Source organism: Trifolium pratense, linkage group LG1, assembly GCF_020283565.1.
Source record: "Trifolium pratense cultivar HEN17-A07 linkage group LG1, ARS_RC_1.1, whole genome shotgun sequence".
Taxonomy (NCBI): Eukaryota; Viridiplantae; Streptophyta; class Magnoliopsida; order Fabales; family Fabaceae; genus Trifolium; species Trifolium pratense.
The window spans coordinates 29,336,971-29,357,034 of NC_060059.1; the positions used below are offsets into that span (position 1 = coordinate 29,336,971).

General features: G+C 33.6%; 1 protein-coding gene and 1 long non-coding RNA gene across 7 annotated transcripts; both read right to left on the reverse strand.

The window, feature by feature from the left end:
• Nucleotides 1-3,688: 3,688 nt before the first annotated feature.
• Nucleotides 3,689-14,135, reverse strand: LOC123897823. 6 transcript variants are annotated; one of them, XR_006805143.1, is made up of 5 exons: nt 13,980-14,135; nt 10,120-10,235; nt 7,567-8,134; nt 6,784-6,829; nt 3,689-6,184 (listed from the first exon to the last, which is right to left on the reverse strand). It is a non-coding gene; the product is annotated as an uncharacterized LOC123897823 (long non-coding RNA). The 6 variants fall into 6 exon arrangements; XR_006805135.1 differs by having other exon boundaries at nt 10,722-14,135; XR_006805172.1 differs by lacking the exon at nt 13,980-14,135 and adding an exon at nt 12,310-13,512 and having other exon boundaries at nt 3,689-6,829.
• Nucleotides 14,136-15,010: 875 nt separating this feature from the next.
• LOC123898018 (peroxynitrite isomerase Rv2717c) lies at nt 15,011-18,375 on the reverse strand. The gene is made up of 4 exons (XM_045948898.1): nt 18,064-18,375; nt 17,801-17,941; nt 16,953-17,021; nt 15,011-15,330 (listed from the first exon to the last, which is right to left on the reverse strand). The coding sequence occupies exons 1-4, from the start codon at nt 18,238-18,240 to the stop codon at nt 15,211-15,213; spliced, it is 507 nt and encodes a 168-aa protein (XP_045804854.1). The 5' UTR covers nt 18,241-18,375; the 3' UTR covers nt 15,011-15,210.
• Nucleotides 18,376-20,064: the final 1,689 nt, after the last annotated feature.

A 20,064-nucleotide genomic window follows, 5' to 3' on the forward strand; every position in this document is an offset into this window, starting at 1 on the left:
ATCAATTTCATTATCATAGGAATCAACAAAACCTATTTCTTTCTTTTTCTGAAACTTAGAATTTCTAACTTTTTCAGCTTTTAACCTTTCGATTTGTCTCACTCTGTCAGCCAACTGTGACATGTCTCGAAGGTATTGGGTATCCAATTTCTTTCGAATTGAATAATCTAACCCACCAGCAGCCATTTCCACTAGCTCGTGTTCAGGCACTTGAGTAAAGCACCTGGATTTCAGCAAACGAAACCTATTTAAATAGTCATCAATTGACTCTAGGTTTTTCCTTTTTACACTGGCTAACTCTTTCAGACTTATCTTGGTTTGGCCCATATAAAATTGCTCGTGGAAAATCCTTTCCAATTGGGCCCAACTATTGATCGAATTGGGAGGCAAAGTTGTAAACCAAGTGAATGCATTCTTGGTAAGCGAATTAGGAAAATACTTCATTCGCAAATTTTCATTATTCGCCAAATTCCCAGACTCAGCTAGATACCTGGCAATATGTTCTACGGTTGATTCATTAGTGTCCCCAGCAAACTTAGTGTATTTTGGGACTTTCCAACCTCTTGGTAACTCGGTTTGCAGCACATATTCAGTGAAGGCAGAGACAAAGTTTGGCCTTCGACAACCCGTGTTTAGGCCGTTTTGGGCCAAAATCGTTTCGACCATGTTAGCCAAATTGTGTTGGCCAAGCAAATTATTGTTTTGTACCTCTCGCACTACCTCGTCAGGATCCTGGTTCCTCCTAACCATTACCACTGGAGGGTTCTGATGTACCACTTGTGGATTTGGGTTCATAACAGGAGGGTTTTGATGTACTAATTGAGGCATTTGATTAACCTCGTGAGGATAATAGGTTTCCTCTTGTACAACTGGTGTAGGTGTTGGGTTAGGAACTGTTTCAGTAGCCACATAGGTTGGCCTTTGCTGCACTGGAGTCGAAGACATTGCAGGTAGTATTACTTGTGGAGTAATGGGATTTACTCTAGGAGGTGGTGGGGGTGTCCCAAAAAAATCTGCAATTCGACTCATTTGAAATGCCAACATTTGATAACTCTCGTTGGTATTCTGAATTAATGGATTAAACACAGTACCCATTTGTTGTGTTAAGAGATTAACCATTTCATGGTTGCTCTCATCCATTTGTTGTCTCAAAGACAACACAGATGCAGTCGTTAAGGGTGTAGGAGTTACCCTTGACGAAGTATACCTATCAGATTCGAAACTTGGCATTCCTAAACCAAGTGTAGGGGGAGGCCCATACATAAAACCCTGACCTGACGGTGGTTTCGAACGTCCAAAACCAGCAGTTACGGACGGAATTGCCATAGTTGGAATTGGCAAAGTTGGAATAACATCATGCACAGTCGAAATGGTTGGACTGGAGAATATTGGAACATTCACTAACTCAGATGTTACCACACTTTGTGGAGGTGGATCGACTCCACCACTCGAACTCGCTTCGCTACTCATCGCACTAGAACTTGGAGTTTTACTAGGATTAGATCTCTGAGTAGTTTTAACCATAACCTAACTTATCATGAGTTATATGCAAGTAACAAGTTTTTTATTCCACAATATAAAAATAAACACAACTTTAACAAACACAAAACCAGTCCCACTGGGCGTGCCAATTTGTTTACGTTGGAATTTGGTAAACAACCGCTAGTTTAAGTATTTAAACTCGCGAGATCAACTAGTAAATCTCAGGACAATTTTGTGTTTATTCGCTTCAAGAAAACTGTTTGAATGTTCGTTTGAATAAGGAAACAAACATTTAGGAATCAAAATATTTTAAAGCATACAAGAGAAACTAATTCGAATCGCCTCGAAGTAGCAGTTTCTCAAGCGAGTATCTGGATTCAGACTTAGAAAAAATTACTGGAAAACAAATTGCATTGCATTGAATGAAAAACAATTACAAATAAAGATGGTTCACAAAACATACATTTCTCCTTTGAATTCCGTTCGTTCGATCGCTGAGTACTTAGAATTTTTAGAGAGAATGTTTGTATAAATTTTGTGACCCTTGTTCAGAATGAAAAACTACTATAAATACTACTACAAAGTGGTAACTGTTCTTCGATCATCTGGACGCTCCTCCATTTGCCACGTCGACCACGTTCTCCACTTTCATCTTTCATTCCTTCAGCGCGCGCCAAGATCTTTTGGGCCGTTCGTTGTTTCTTTTTTTTGGGCTTGGCCCAACTGTCTCTCGATTCGATTTTGCGCCTTCGATAGCCTTCTGGTAAAACCAAAACTATACGCATCTTCTACAGCTCTCGAAACGCTTTTCTGCTTCGACATAGGGAGTTCTCGACACCAACTTTGAAAGTTTTATTTTGATAATATAACCTCCAAAATAAATATTGGACCCACCAATTATATTTAATTGATAAATACCAAATTTATGTCCAACACATCTCAATAGTGAACTCATCAAAGATATTTGGCTTAAGTATTGGTCCTTGTATATAAGCGTTTTTTTTTTATTTTATTCCTTGTATTTTCTTTTTTTTTTTTTAAGCATTTTGAATGTGCAAATTTTGTTGATTTTCATCCCTTCATTTTGAATCGTTTTTTAATGGGAGAGACGAAAATTAACAAGATTTGCACATTCAAGAAAATTTTTAAAAAATATGAAGATACAGGGACTAAAACAAAAAAACATACAAGAACCAATGTGATATTTAAGCCAAAATATTTCATGGATTCCACTAGAGCCACATTACTTTTTTTTTATTTCAATGGTACAACTCTAAAAACTCATATTGGACCCACTACTTTACATCATATATTAATATTTTATTCAAAATAATATGGTCATGGTATACTATCAAGTCATGTTAAAAAAAAAAAGTAACAACAATAATATTATTTTAATTAAAATACCACTTGAGATGAGTTACTTCAGAATGTAACGAAAGTTATATGGATTTTGTTCGACATTCACTGCACTCATTTTTGGGGTGAATATTTTGAGAGACAACGACGACGTTGATGAATTTGATTGGAATAAGAAGATGTTGCAAATGCGTTATGCTATATGCATCATGACTGTTCACCTCCTATTGTTCATCATGATATATATCCAACAACAACGTTTTTTGGAAAATAAGCTCGTACACATGAAAGAAAATGACTAATGAAATCACAGATTATGTGTTAACTTAGTCATATAACTTTATGTGCCGAGTTCAAATATTGTCGGAAATAGTTGTAAAATAGCCATTAGTGTCACTTGAATTAATAATATAAATAATAATGCCTAATGAAATCTCTAATTAGCTAGGAGGGGGACTACCAAATCAAAAATTGAAAATATATAATGGGTCAAAATTGGTCCAAAATAAAGTTGGGACCAATATCTCACAAATACCATACTTATAGGCCAAAAGTTTAATTATGTTGATTAATGTCAATGTCCCTACCAAACATGTTGCTTAATGTCAAAATAAAGCCTTTGGTAATTATAGGAATAGGAAGTAAAAAACACTCATAACAATGACATTTCATACCTGTTCTATGAACAATTGTTCAACTTCATACCTGTTGTTTGCAATTGTACACTTTCAAAGATGTTAAATTTGTGAAAGATGTCGAAGATGGTACCAAACTTATCAAACTTGGACAATTCCTTATAGATAAGTCTTGAAGACATTGTAGTAAAGGATGATCCGAATCCGATGGAAAGTCTACATGAAAAATATACTTGATATTTTCCAAATCGTAAAGCCTCAAATGTTTTATTTGCAAAGAAATTTTCTTGTTGCGGTTTCCAGTAGATCCTTTAGCGGGGAATAATATTTCAAAAGAACTATTACGCACTGTAAGGGTTATTAGGTTACAAAATACTGCATGGAAATCATTCAGAAAAATAGGCGGAGTTTCATCAAAGCATTGCAAACGAAGAAGTTCTAGTTTATAGGAAGATATTTTCTTGACAGTAACCATTTAACATTCTAAAGGCATCCATGCCATTTATTGCCAAATCTTCCAAGTTGGTGCTTAACTGAAAAATCAAACTTCCATAGATTCATTAAGTACTACTAGTTTATGACACAGACAAATAAAAAAACTAAACATAGATAAGGGATGATAGGATTTACCTTTTCATCCATTGAGTCGGATTGTTGTAACCCTAAATGGTTGAAGGAAAACATTCTTAATGCTTCACAACAATAGTTAGGTAGTAGGAACTCGTTGAGACTTAGTAGCCTCACCCCACGACTTTCCTTTTTTTCCAGATAAGTAGGTATCCAAGGGTAAGAAGGCTATGGAGTAGTGACTTCGAAGAATCGGAGATCTATTATTCTATTTCCGTCATGTTATTTAGTCTTGTTTCCTTTCTTGTATTAGACCGTGTGATGAACTATTTGCTTATTTGAAGAAGTATGTTGTAATTCGAAGTATTTTGGCTTGTAATTTTAATGTACTCAATACCAATTACTAATGAACCTATGATATTCCGAACAATGTAATATGGGGTGTTATAGAAGATGCGATTCAGAAATCTAGGTTCCGCCTACCAGAAGCTATCTTCCAATGTGAGTGGTTAGAGAAAGACATATATCTTTCGGCAGGTATCAATTTGTAGGCAAACCCAGTCTTATGTCTTTCTCAGTTTCTTGAGATGTTTTCATGGGTACATCCTAAAACATCAATTACTTACGTCGCACAATATAAAGACATAAAATTTATTAGAATATATTGAGAGTATTTTTTTTTTTACTTACCTCAATTTAAGAGTCTCAACCTTTTTGAAAGACTTGTACAAAGAATAGAAACGTTGGAAGAATTGGTTCATATAAAAATTGCATTGAAGGACATCATCCAACTTGCACATTGTGAATAAAGAGTTCATGATGCATTTTACAAAGTATTTCCATCAATTCCAACAATCATACTTGGGGTTACTAGGCTCATATACTCCACCCGTTTTTCGGATAATGAAAAAAGATTTCATCTCACTGATTTATAGTCTTATAGGATTGTATACCCAGCTAAATTTTGATTTACAAAATTGAAGTTTAACTTTTTCTTGAAACAGAAGATTGAAAGTTCTTGAATAATCAAGAATGAGAAATAGGCATATGCTGATTATAACTAAACGGGACAAATATGTAGGAACAAAAATTCCAATAAGCAGAAGATCGAAGGTTTTTTTTTTTTTTTGGGGTGGGGGGGGGGTGTGGGGGCAGAGTACATTTCCTCAATTAATTTTTTAAGTAAAAGATTGAATGTTCTTGAATTATCAAGAATTAAAAATCGGTATCACAACAGGTATCAACCGCAAACCAATATGTTGGAATGAAAACCAAAAATTACTTTAGCAAATGAAAAAAAAAATCATCTTTCAAAATGTTGGTACCAGACTGGGTCTTGAGACAAAGCAAATTTGCTCAATTAAGGTTCTTCAGTAATCAAGAATGAGAAAAACGGGCAAGGTTAAACCTTTTTTCTAGCAGAAGATTGAATGGTCGTGACTAATCAAAAATGAAAATATATTGGAATGAAAGTTCCAAAATCACCGTAGCAAAGGAAAAAGTTAATCTTTCAAAATATTGGTACCATGCAGGGTCTTGGAACATAACACATGCTCAATTCAATTATTAAGGTTCTTTAGTTTTTATTATGCAGAAGATTGAACATTGTTGAATAGTCAAGAATGAGAAAATGGGTGTCTCGACATGAATCAATGCAAACATGTGAAAAGCTGATTGAGTGATCCAACCAACATTCATTGAGGTTTTATCAAGAAACTATAGTATTTATCACCCAACACAAATTCCACAATGTGTCCATTCTTTACTTAAGAAAAAAGAATCAGACAACCAAACCAAATACATTGTGTAAGATAGAAGATGCATAACATAGACATGTGAAGAATGCATGTGCTTTAATATAACGGCTACCTCATCATGGGCTTTCATACTTTATTGGACCAAGGGCCTCGGCCCAATATCCGGGTTAATTAATCATTCAAGACTTTTATCTAATTTAAAAGTGAATTTATCCTTCCTTCGAGTAATATTTTTTTGTCTTTTGAGTTAGAGAAAACCAGAAAGGTTTAGAATGAGACATACCTTCATAAGTAATGATGTGAGGCTTGTATGGTTGAGGAGGTGGTACTGGGCTTGGGCCAGCCCAACAGTCCACTCTAGAACACAATATTTGAATTCATATCCTACAACCATAGCATCAATATTCCAGTCAAGTCTCTCATAAAAAAGATCCCCTTGTTAGGCAACATCATAAATTGCACGACGCATAGGTAATTGACAGCAAGTGTTAATTGCATAAAGAAAAACACATAAGTACCGTCATTTTACCAAATGAGAAACATATAAAATGGTTGAATCACCTACTTTTCCTTCATTTCGAAGCGGACTTATAGCTATATCTGATTCTACACCATACATATAGGGGGAAAAGGCAGCTCAAATCATAGAATTATACCATATTAAGAAAACTTGTTCCTACATTTACTTCCGACATAAAAAGCCTGCCCAGTTAACAAATTAACCTTGAAAGCTGGGATTCAATAGAAAGTTCCCAGCACCTGTAATTGTTCCCTAGTTTCTATCCTGCAACCAAAGCTTCCATCATCTATGGGACATTGGTTTCATAGTGTACTACTGTTGAACAAAGTTCTATATATAAGAATATGTTGTTATATGAATCTAAAATGAATAATTCAACCATGTTTGAAATTATAAAGCCAATACAAACAATCACAATGAAATATAAAAATAAAAAAATAAAAAAACTTGAATAGCTCATCACCTGAGAATTCCTTCTCATCTACTAGCTTTCACATTAAGGCATCATCCTGCATTTTTGGACCATCAAGAAAATCCCTTACAAAAATCACGGAACAAAGTATATTCATCTTATTGTTGAATTTTGAGTTAGTAGGCTCATTTTTACCACACAATGCATTATAGATAATGAAAAAAAATTCATCTCAATGATAGATTCACGATTAGGGTCATAATGCATTTTACTCTGACGCCATTGTCTCATTGAGGCATCCATTCCTTACAAAACTTATGAAACATTAGGTAATAGGGTCATTAAGATCATAATTCAAATCACTGCAAAATTGAATTTAGGTACTAAGGGTCAACAAAGAACAATAGATATCCATTCATGCATTCGGGGACTAGGGTCATTAAGAGGACACATTGCTTGAGTGGCAATTAAGGCAACAACTAACTTTCACATTCAGGGACTAGGGTCATTAAGTTCATCCAACATTTTACTCTATAGTCATTGAGGCATCTATGATCCATCCGTTACAAAATTGTTACAAAATTTATAAAACGTAATATATTCATTGATTCTGATGGTCAAATTTAGGGTCTCGGCACAGAGCATTTCAGTTTCTTTTGAATGTTCTTGAAAACATTTTGTTTGATTGTCTAATATCCCATAAGGCTGAGATTCAAACAATTATTATGAAGAAAAAATATATAAACTAGGAAGATTGATACATGACAAAATTCAACAATATAACCTCCACTCATGAAATCAAAACATAAAAAAACTAAGACAGGAATCATATACCTCATTTTCAAATTTGGGATAGACAGTTGCTCTAGTTCGTGCATGAAGCCACATCAACACCAACAAGCTTTCAAGTTTCAACACTAACAGTTGCATGAGATTTCGGTTTCAAAATCACCGTTGAAACTTGGGAATTAACCACCTTATTAGCATGCTGAACCTGCACACCGCTATGTTCACCAATAAAAGGTTTTGTATTTATCAAGCAGAAGATTGAATTATATTGAATGATCAAGAATGATAAAAATGGGTAAGGTTCTACCTTTTTCAGTTACTAAATCCAAGACTTACATTTATAATTATCAACACAAATATAGTGCTATCTGATTCTTATACCAACACCAACCAAATTTTATCAGATTTCACAATAGATTTCCAGTAAAAAAGACTAACAGATACAACCTCATGGCCATAATGCCATATATACCAAATAGATATTATAAGAAACAGTTTAGACTCCAAAGAGTTGGTTTCTTTGTACTTTGCTTCAGTTGATTCGTGTCTTCCTTAGAGAATTCCTTTGAAACCCTTATCAGTAGGCTAATCAAACACAAGGACGCAATGCCTTCTGCATTTGCAAAATCAGTTCATATTTTAGTTGCAAAATTGCATTTAGGGACTAGTGTCATTAAAGCAAAATAGATAATATCAATGCCATATATTATGAATGAAATTTTATATTTAAATTGCATTTAAGGCAACAACGAGCTTTCACATTAAGGCATCATCCAACATTTTGAGCCACCAAGACAATCTATTACAAAAATCAAGGAACAAAGTATATCCATCGAATTTGAGTTAGACATCTCATGTATACCATACCACTAGTGACAGTTTCACAATTAGGGTCACAAAAAGACAATAAACACCAACCACGTTTTGAATAAAATTCCATATTAAAATTGCTTTGCTTTGAAAGCCTCCATCCAACTTTTCCATTATGAATAGAGAATTCATAATTCATTTTCCATGAAGGGACAAGGGTCATTAAGGTCAGCCAACATTTTACTTTATAGTCATCGAGACATCTATGATCTATCCGTTAAAATTTTTATAAAACATAGTATATTCATCGACTCCATAGTATCGCATCCATCTGTTACTCTATAGTCATTGGGGTAACAACTATCTTTCACATTAAGGCATCAGTCAACATTAGGAATAAGGGTCATTAAGTTCATAATGCAAAATTACTTCTAGTTGCAGTTGCAGAATTGAATTTAGGGACTAAGGGTCATCAAAACAGAATATATATCCATTCATGCATTATTATGAATAAAAATTCATAATTTTTTTAATAGAAAAGCGGACACCGATAGAGACAATTGCTTGAGTAGCAATTAAAGCAACAACTAGCTTTCATATTCAGGGACTAGGGTCAATAAGTTCATCCAACATTTTACTCTATGGTAATTGAGGCATCTATGATCCATCCGTTACAAAATTTATAAGACAAAGTATATTCATCGATTCCAACTTTCACATTCCCTGGCAAAACTTATGAAACATTAGGGATATTAAGTTCATACTGCAAAATCACTTCTAATTGCATTTGCAGAATTGAATTCGTGAGTATCTGAATCTCCAAAATGGAAGCCACAAATAAATCAGACTACACAGTTATTTAATTCTTAATTGATGTTCGAATTATAGGTAGGAGATATTATGAGAGATTTAGGCATTTTGATTCTCCAATGATATATAAAACAACATAACTCAGCTAGACTCTAAATCCTGGAAACTGCACCAAGTTTGAAATAAGTCACTAAGTTTTCATTCTCAGGAAGACGGTGTAGAAAAGAAACTGATTTAGTGCGGTCCAAACAGTAATTATTTTAGATTTTACCAAGTTTTCAAAAAAAAAAAAAATATCTTAGATTTTGCACAATTTCATGGATGGATTATTGTATACAATGATTACCAGACTACTAACTTGCTAAACTGATTATTATCAGAACTACAGAATGATGCCTATATTTAATGTGCCAAGTCAGCACTTGCATCGGTGGGTGAGTTGAGTAACAGAATATCAAATTTTGTTACAGAGTTTAATTCAGGACTTAACTCTCAAGTAACTAAACTGGTTCTGTAATCAGTTAGATTACTCTCCAGAAACAGGGATTTGAGTAAATAATTAGAAACATAGGAACCTGGAAGAAACCTTCCAAATATAAAGATAATAATTTCCCATTGACTCTAATATCACTCCAAATTTTCAGAAACAGGGATTTGAGTAAAATAATTAGAAACATAGGAACATGTGGGATGGTCCACGGTTTGGTTTTGTTGTTGCATATCAGTTATTTGCAAAGCCAACTTTATCAATTCCGCAATAGGTTAATGTCAAATGATCCTCAATTAAGCAAATAACCCTGTAGAAGTTATGGGCTGAGAGGTTAATAATAACTTAATAAGCAAATGTTAATATACTCATCATAGTTCTTACGTAGAAAATTATGCCATTCTAAGCTCAAAAGTAAAGTGTTTATAATAACATCGCAACAAGGATAAATTGCACATATAAACCTTAGTAAGAAGCCTCAAATTGTATACCTAATATTCATATTATCCTGCACCGGAGATATTTCTGCAGAGGTTCCATCACTACACTCCAGTTCATCAGTAAAGATTGTTGCAATGGAAAGGACGAATAATGGTCTTGATAGTACCTGGTAGCAGAGAGAGTATTAACCATCTGCTTCATGTATTGAGCTGAATTTGGGATAGTAGAAGGAGAAAAAACAGAAACAACTTGACAGAAAAGTAAGGGAGCTTGTTAATCAATTCCGTTCTCCACTACTTAACCTTTACAGGAAAAGGGTCTAGGAAATATCATATTGTATATCTTATAATAGCCAAATATGAAATAATACTGTAAGAAGAAGAATCTCACTGGTCAAGGGAATGTCACAAATTCAATAAAAATGTATGATACATAGAAGTAACCCACATAAAACTTTCTGGAACAAAGATTGACTAGAAGTACACAAATACCAATGATATAGCCATTTTCTGGAAGTACACAAATAACAAAGATTGACTAGAAGTACACAAATACCGATGGTTATCCTGACATAACATTTTTCTGCTTTGAAATGTCCTGCTATATAAACATAAATATGTATTGAAACCATATTGAATTGATAATCACAAACCTGCATGCTTTTGACCAAACCCCTGAAGGCAACCCACCTCTGAATCCATTTAAATTGTGGTAGGACAAGGATTTGTAGACTCTGCAGACCTTGCCACACACATGGGCATCTACTATTGGAGAACCTCCTTACAGTCTATAAAGCAGCAACTTTAAGTAAAAAAAAATTGGCATGCCCCACAGCCTTGCTTCCAAAGTCACCATCCCTCAATGAAACAAGGGGTTCACAATATCTTTGTGCAAAGCCTATAGGACGCGATGCACTCATACATACCAGATCGATATTATAAGAAATAGTTTATACTCCAAAGAGTTCGTTTCTTTGTACTTTGTTCCTTAGAATTCCTTTGAAACTCTTATTATAGTAGACTAATCAAACACAAAGAATTCACTCTACGGTCATTGAGGCATCCATGATCCATCCGTAACAAAATTTAATCGAACTTAGGGACTAAGGGTCATCAAAGCAGAATATATACCCATTCATGCATTATTATGAATAAAAATTCATAATTTTTTTAATCGAAAAGTGGACAACGATAGAGACAATTGCTTGAGTAGCAATTAAGGCAACAACTATCTCTCACATTCAGGGACTAGGGTCATTAAGACCATCGACAATTCACTTTATGGTCATTGAGGCATCCATGATCCATCTGTAACAAAATTTAATTGAACTTAGGGACTAAGGGTCATCAAAGCATAATATATACCCATTCATGCATTATTATGAATAAAAATTCATAATTTTTTTAATCGAAAAGCGGACAACGATAGAAACAATTGCTAGCAATTAAGGCAACAACTACCTTTCACATTCAGGGACTAAGGGTCATTAAATCCATCCAACATTTAAGATTCTTTTGGGACAAAATAGAACACCTTTTGCAGAATTAAGGTTGTTTTGTTTTTCTCAAGCAGAAGATTGAATGTTCTTGAATGATCAAGAATGAGAAAAATGGGTAAAGTTGTACCTCTTTTTCGAGCAAAATCACTTCTGATTGCAGTCGCAGAATCGAATTTAGGGACTAAGGGTCATCAAAGCAGAATATATACCCGTTCATGCATTATTACGAATAAAAATTCATAATTTTTTAATCGAAAAGCGGACACCGATAGAGACAATTGCTTGAGTAGCAATTAAGGCAACAACTACCTTTCACATTCAGGGACTAAGGGTCATTAAATCCATCCAACATTTTACTCTATGTTAATTGAGGCATCTATGATCCATCCGTTACAAAATTTACAAAACAAAGTATATTCATCGATTCCAACCGTCAAATTTAGGGTCACTAGGGCAATATACTCCACCCTTTTTTCAGATAATGAATAAAGATTCCGTCACACAATGATTCACATTCTTATAGGGTTTTTATACCCTTTAAAATTGGAAACCCACCATCGTTCCTAACAAGTATCGATTATAAACCGAGTGAAACTCAGCTTAATGTGACAAACAAAAAACTGTCTTTTAAGATTCTTTTGGGACAGAACAGAACACCTTTTGCAGAATTAGGGTTCTTTTGTTTTTCTCAAGCAGAAGATTGAATGATCAAGAATGAGAATAAAATGGGTAAAGTTTGTACCTTTTTTCAAGCATAAAATTGAATGTTCAAACAGAAAGAACACCTTTGATCAATTAATGTTCTTTTGGCCATTTTGCCATGGCTGACCAAGTTCCTCTTCAACTAGAGCCATAGCCACATCATCTGCAAATGAAGGAACCTTCACATTTTATGGAATCCCCCCACACCCCCACCAAGAAAAAGGAACCTCAGAAAAAGAATAAGCTTACAATATCAGAAATGAAAATGCAATTGTGCAACTGCTAATAATTTCCAGTGTTTACTAAAACATCAGACTACAATTCTTGTAAGTAGGAAGAATAATGGTCTTGATAGTACGTGGTAGCAGAGAGAGTATTAATTCTGGGATGCAAATATATTGAAATGAAAGTTTCAAAATTTACAGTAACAAACAAAAGGGTCATGGGACAGAAAGAACACCTTTGCTCAATTAACGTTCTTTTGTTTTGTTTTTATGAAGCAAAATCGAATTAAGGGACTAAGGGTCATCAAAGTATAATATATATACCCATTCATTCATGCATTATTATGAATAAAAATTCTTAATTATTCAATCGAAAAGCGGACACCGATAGAGACAATTGCTCGAGTAGCAATTAAGGCAACAACTACCTTTCACATTGAGGGATTAGGTTCATTAAGACCATCCAACATTTCACTCTATGGTCATTGAGGCAGCCATAATCCATCCGTTACAAAATTTACAAAACAAAGTATATTCATCGATTCCGACGATCAAATTTAGGGTCACTAGGGCAATATACTCCACCCCTTTTTTAGATAATGAAAAAGATTCCGTCACACAATGATTCACATTCGTATAGGGTTTTTATACCCTTTAAAATTGGAAACCCGCCATCATTCCCAACATGTATCGATTATAAACCAGATGGGGCAAATATGTTAGAATGAAAATTCCAAAAATGAGTGAAACTCGGCTTATTGTGACAAACAAAAAACTGTCTTCTGATATATACCCATTCATGCAGTTGCAGAATCGAATTTAGGGACTAAGGGTCATCAAAGCAGAGTATATACCCATTCATGCAATATTACGAATAAAAATTCATAATTTTGTTTAATCGAAAAGCGGACACGATAGAGACAATTGTTTGAATAGCAATTAAGGCAACAACTACCTTTCACATTCAGGACTAAGGGTCATTAAATCCATCCAACATTTTACTCTATGGTAATTGAGGCAGCTATTATCCATCCGTTACAAAACAAAGTATATTCATCGATTCCAACCGTCAAATTTAGGGTCACTAGGGCAATATACTCCACCCCTTTTTCAGATAATGAATAAAGATTCCGTCACACAATGATTCACATTCTTATAGGTTCTCAACATGTATCGATCATAAACCAGAATGAAAATTCCAATAACAAGTAAAACTCAGCTTATTGTGACAAACAAAAAACTGTCTTTTAAGATTCTTTTGGGACAGAACAGAACACCTTTTGCAGAATTAGGGTTCTTTTGTTTTTCTCAAGAATGAGAAAAAAAATGGGTAAAGTTTGTACCTTTTTTCAAGCATAAAATTGAATGTTCAAACAGAAAGAACAATTAAGGTTTCTTTTGTTTTGTTTTTATGAAGCAGAAGATTGAATTTCGAAAATGGGTATCTGAATGAATCAACATGTGGAGAGAAAGTTGAAAAAATTACCGTAGCAAACGGAAGAAATTATCGGCAAATATAGAGAGCATCGCAGTTTCTTGAATCCTTGTGCGACAAACCCAACACCATTGAATTCCACGATGTGTGTTGTTCGTGTTTTCATTCTTTTCTTGTTTCTTGAAGAAGAAAGAAAGAAAGAATGAGTTTTTATTCTTTTTAGCTTACCATTGGACCGTTTGATTTTGTTTTTTTTATATAATTAATTTTTATACTGTATTCTTTTTAAAAAAAATAAAATTTGTCAGGGTTAAATTATTCTTTGTCTTTATGATTACCAAATTTTAATTTTTGTCCTAGTGACATGTTTGGCTTTTTATTTTTAAATAATTATTTTGTAGACATATTTAGAATATTGTAAAAAGTTTTAAAAGAAAGAAACTCTCAATTTAATTTTCATGTCGAGATTTTTGTTACATTTATCTTTTTATCTTTTAAAATTTTAAAAATGCATATCTAATTCTTCACATTTTAAAAAAATTTAAAGTTATATAAATAAATTTGGTATTCTTTTTTTTTTTTAGTCAAGTAGCATAAAAGCTAGAAATTCATCACTTTGAGGTCGGTAAATTGGAGGTCTAGCATTCAAACTTCAGTCCTACATATAAAATACAATATCGCTACAAAAAGTAGGTGTCATTCATGAATGTCATATTTTTTATGTAGTCAACTAAATTTCAAAATACTTAAAAATTTACTTTAAAAATTTAGACATAGAAGATCTTAGGACTCTTAAAGCATTTACAAAAATAATTACATTTATCTTCTTCCAAGAGCACTAGTGGAATTCGAACTCGGGACTTCCTTAATCCAAGTCTTGTCTTTTTTTTTCATTAGACTAAACCCTCGTAGTTAATTAATGAATAGGAGTATTTATTTATTGATACGGTATTTTCATTTGTTATATTATTTTTTAAAATATCTCAGTAGAACTTATGGCTCTATTAGCTTCAAGTCTTCAACAATCAATAAATTGAAGCTATCCAACAACCTGATTATACATTCTGGCAGCAACTTATAAATGAGGTGAAAATACCACACTAGTGTCACTTCATTGAAAATTTTGTAGACTCTATAACCTCAATAATGTAAGTTGTATCCAAAGTAATTACACAGTTTTAGAAAAGAAAATTACAAGGGTCTACATAAGTAGGTGTTACAATGTAATACAAAATATAAATATATTTCAGTTGATGGCCTCAAGCCATGTCCACTATTTGGTTTAGAGCTTCTTCAGTTTTGCTTTCAAGTGTGGCTGAAGGGTAACTATATTGGTAGCCATGTCAACCTCATAACAAAGATCCCCTTCAACTAGTCGGAAACATCTTTGGATCCCTGTAACCTGTATGTAGTGTATACAACATTTTGTCTCAACAACACAAACAGAATAAATAAGTTGGTCTATTTCGGCCATTACTTTCTTCTTTTAGCATTGTGTTTTCTACTTTGATTTTCTATTGTAGGCGGCGTAGACAAAACAAATTGTTTCGAATAAAGATCTCAAAATAACGACAAGGAAGTCTGATAGATAGGAGCTCCTATCCAAGTGTAGGTTAATATTGTTAGCGGTCAACACTCGGTGGGATTTAGTCCCACATCGGATAGATAGGATTCTTGAGAAGAGTTTATAAAAGAGGAGGCAATCCTCACCTTACAAGCCAGTTTTGTAAGGAAGAGTTAGGCCTCGATATCCATGACATGGTATCAGAGCCTATCGGGTCTATTGTTGGGCTTCCTACATCGTTCACGCTTCAGGCTGAAGAGCGAGGGGGTGTGTAGCGGCCAACACTCGGTGGGATTTAGCCCCACATCGGATAGATAGGATTCTTGAGAAGAGTTTTTATAAAAGACGAGGCAATCCTCACTTTACAAGCCGGGTTTGTAAGGATGAGTTAGGCCTCGATATTCATGACAAATATCACATCAAAATTTTCTAGCTAGATCTAGAAAGGAAGTTATAAAAATGAGGCATTATTTCACTATAGATTATTATATGCAATTAGTGGTCAAGGGATCAATGAAGACCTAGAAAAACTATAAGAAACTATTAAGAAAAACCCAGAAATTAATGAGTTGGATAGAGATATGATATATGACATAACATTATGGCGTTGTTTGATCCATGTAGCCGACCCTACTTAGTGAAATAAGGTTTGGTTGTTGTAACATGATTACATGTGTTATTATTATTCCATACTAAAACTTTGACACATATTCTGATAGAACGGAGAAGGAAATTCACAGAAAAATAAGGAAGATGAAAATGAGAAATGGAACTCTCTACGCTAGCTCATGCAGAGCCGTAGCTCCAAGGACGGAGAAGATACGTTCTCCGTCCAATCTTTTCTAACAGAATGCTGACATACCCTTGATTATTCCCACCTCTCACTACATCAGAAACGAATGGCAACAAACTGCCAGCTAGGCAGTCCCTTCATTCTCACACCTATCCTCTCTCTTTTTCTTATGCTGATACTGTAATACACCCTCCATATCACAGGCGTGTCATGATTTGGGCTTGCTAACACCTCATCAGCTAGCCCAAGACTAATAAGCCTAGTTAGTATCCTATCATATTCCCATGTTTTTCAAGTTATAGCAGTGAATTTTGGATCATCAATCTGGAACTCTTGTTGTCCTGCACCAGAATCCAAACCCTTGTATTCTTTATTGCCTAGTTCTTTGTTTAACAACTACATACATTGATGTGTCAAAATAAAAAACTACATACATTGATGATTGATGCTAGTCTTAACTAAATTTGGATCTAACTGGATTGCACAAACTGCAAACAAAAAGCTAGGCAAAGCAAGGCCAAAATGGGACATATCTACCTGCATGAAATTAACCTAAAGGAAGCCATTCAAATTCAATTACTAGTAAGTGAACAGTACAATTATAAGCATGACACATCATAAGACATCGATATTGTTGCATTTGGGAAAGAAGATCGTGTAAAATCACCTTGGAAGCATTCCCCACCAGTTCACTTTGAAGCTGTATCACATTATCTTCAGTGCTAAATGTCCCTTTCTGGATTTGATAACACAAAACGTCAGTGGCATATTAGGAGCAAAAAAAAGCAGTCGATTGCCGAAGGAAATCATAAAAGAAAAACAGAAAGTAATAACATGCCATTTAGGCCTAGAAAATTAAACAGGCAAGATTTTGATGTCAAAACTACTCAATAATAATAGAAAAATATAAAACCAGTCCAGAAATTTGTTTGATGAAAAAAACCCAGCCAAGATGTTGGAAAACATATCCTAATATGGAAACATGAACAAGATATAAGTAATGCATTACATAACTTATATATCAAGGATTATAGAAGAACTTCAAGCAATTTCAATGTTCTTTTGCAAATGAAGGAAGGGATGAACTCTTTTGTGACAAGTTCTTATTTTAATTTAATTTTGGTAAAGAAAAATTTAGATTAGGGAGACAGACACTCCATACAAGGTCAGGGAGAACCACCAACCGTATTAAGAAGTTGCAATGCAATTAGTGTATAACCTACCAATTGCGGAATTCCATACTTGAACCCAAGTCACAACAGGTGTGAGCAGAAGGTGTATAACCACTTGTGACAACCGCGATTGGTTGATATGTAACTATTTGTAACAAGTAGAAAATGTGCTTGTTACATAGCTTGACAAGTAAGAAATAAATTCAACTAAATCAACCTAGCCTTCAAATCCAACATTTCTAGCATATGGAATGTAGATAAACACACAAAACATGAAGCCAGTTATTCAAACAGTTTATCCTTGAAACAAAACAAAATAAAAAAAAAAATAGAAAACAAGTACCTGAACTTCAACAAGACCATTGCTTTGAGCAATGACAACTTCAATAGTACCATTAGGTTTAGGACGCCAATATCCACTCTCAGAATGCATAGGCTCTCCAGAACTGAGTTTCCATGTCTTCTGAGTGTACCCTATAACAGGCTACACCCATTTCACACAATCAAAACACAACACACAAATTTAAGAATCAAAACATACCCATTAATAAAAAACAACACTTTAAGAGACCCAGATGAGAATTATGAAGAAAGAGAGAGGAAAACCTTGTTGGGTGGATGGTAGAAGTGAAGTTCTTCACCATAAGAGAAGGAATTGATGGTGGGGTAGCCTCCTTCGCCTTCTCCTCTCCATTTTCCAAGAAGGTATGAGAGTGGTGCCACTGCCGGGTGACATACGGCCAACGACGATTCCGGTGCCGGAGACTCATTGTTTTTATCCATTTGAGTTTATTTATTATTATTATTTTTGGAAAATGTTTGGGAGTGTAATGTATAAGAAAACAAAAATATTGTAAAAAATGTGTATGAAACAAAAAGAGCTCTTTGAGTTTGACGATGTTTCTTGTCGTGTGCATTAAAAGACCGATTTATTTGATAATTTCACACTTATTAAGAAATTTTTGAGAGTTCATTCCTTTCATTTGTTGCTTAATTAAGTTCATAATCATGAGTACATTCATTTATTTTAAGTAAAAAAAAAATACATTCATTTATTTATTCATTTTAATGTTAGTATTTTTTTTTACACACACATTTTAATGTTATTACTTATATATATATAATAAACATTTCATTTTCTAATTCATCGTAAAATTTATGTATTTAAATTATATTATTGTTTAGATACATCAATTCTAAAATGAATTAAAAATTGAAATATTTTTTATATATAATACCAGAGGGAGTATTAAGCACTTTAATAGATGTGTTCGAAGAAATTACTTTTCGTGCCCCCACTCTTTTCGCGCGACCCTGCATTTTCATTTTTACCTCATTTGAATCTTAAGTAACGAGTATTATAAAACGCAAAATCTAGAAAGAAAATAAAAACAAAAAATATATAATTCGCACTTTAACTAGCAAATTTTATAAAAAATCTAATCATTTTATCCACTTCACTCTTTATGAAAATATTATGAATGAAACACCGTTCATAAGTCAAAATGTGAACCCTTCCCTCACCGCCATAAAAATATTTTGAATGAAACATCATTTCAGTGAGTAAGTGATGTTTCAGTTTATAGAATTCTAGAGTGTGCGAAAACTGTTAGAGAGAGTTTGCCATCCATTTGAGTCCCACAAGGCTCGAGGGAATAGTTTATGTAGTTGCGCGCAGATGATAACTGATTTATGCCAAAAAGGAGTGTGTGATTCATCGATACTATGTCACAATCACAATGTGGACAGTCAAAGTTTTTACAATAAGCTAGTTCCGTTTGATTTAACTAGCAAACCATATATAAAAACAAATTCTAAAAAAATTCAGCTTGTTACTTAAGTTACGAACTCAATTCGCACTTTAACTAGCGAACCTTATAAATTTAAATTTTAAATCAAATTATAAATTTGCTAACCTTTCAATAATTTAACCTTATTAACCTGCATTTATTTTTCACATATTATTACTAGTACTTTGGAATTAAAATGTATAAGTCAAATAACTTATTTAAATATAAATTGACTTTTAAATGGCTAATAAGTCAACCAAATTTTTTAAAAAAGTAAGACTCAAATCTAAAAATAAATCTATGATAGAATACAATACAAGTTAGATCTAAACCTTAATTTGTTTGTTCATGCTAAGCAAAATCTAATTCGGTCGATCCTATTCCACTCTGGTCAGCAATAAGATTGAACAATCTCATAGTACATTCTTGCGATATGACTTAAAGTAAAGATAATGACCCTTCTGACAAAGTTTTCATATTTAAACATTTTCTCTTGTAGTGTACAGTAATTTTAAATTTTAATGTCATTAAAAATAAATTTATAATAGATGGCACTGCAACTTGAGCTGAGACAAACATTTTCCAGTTCTTTGGGAAAAAGAATTCAATTTGAGATGCTAGCTGTGTCTGTGTCTTTTCCATCCTAGTTCCTAGTATATACAATTTTGTTAACATGTTCTTTCCATGTGCAAAAACCGGTACTTAGAAGGAATAGTGTAACCATTTGATACGCTAAACATAAGACAAATTTTCACTAGATCACTGAATGAGCAACATCCAACAACCTTTACCTTCCTTTAATTATATGGATACACCA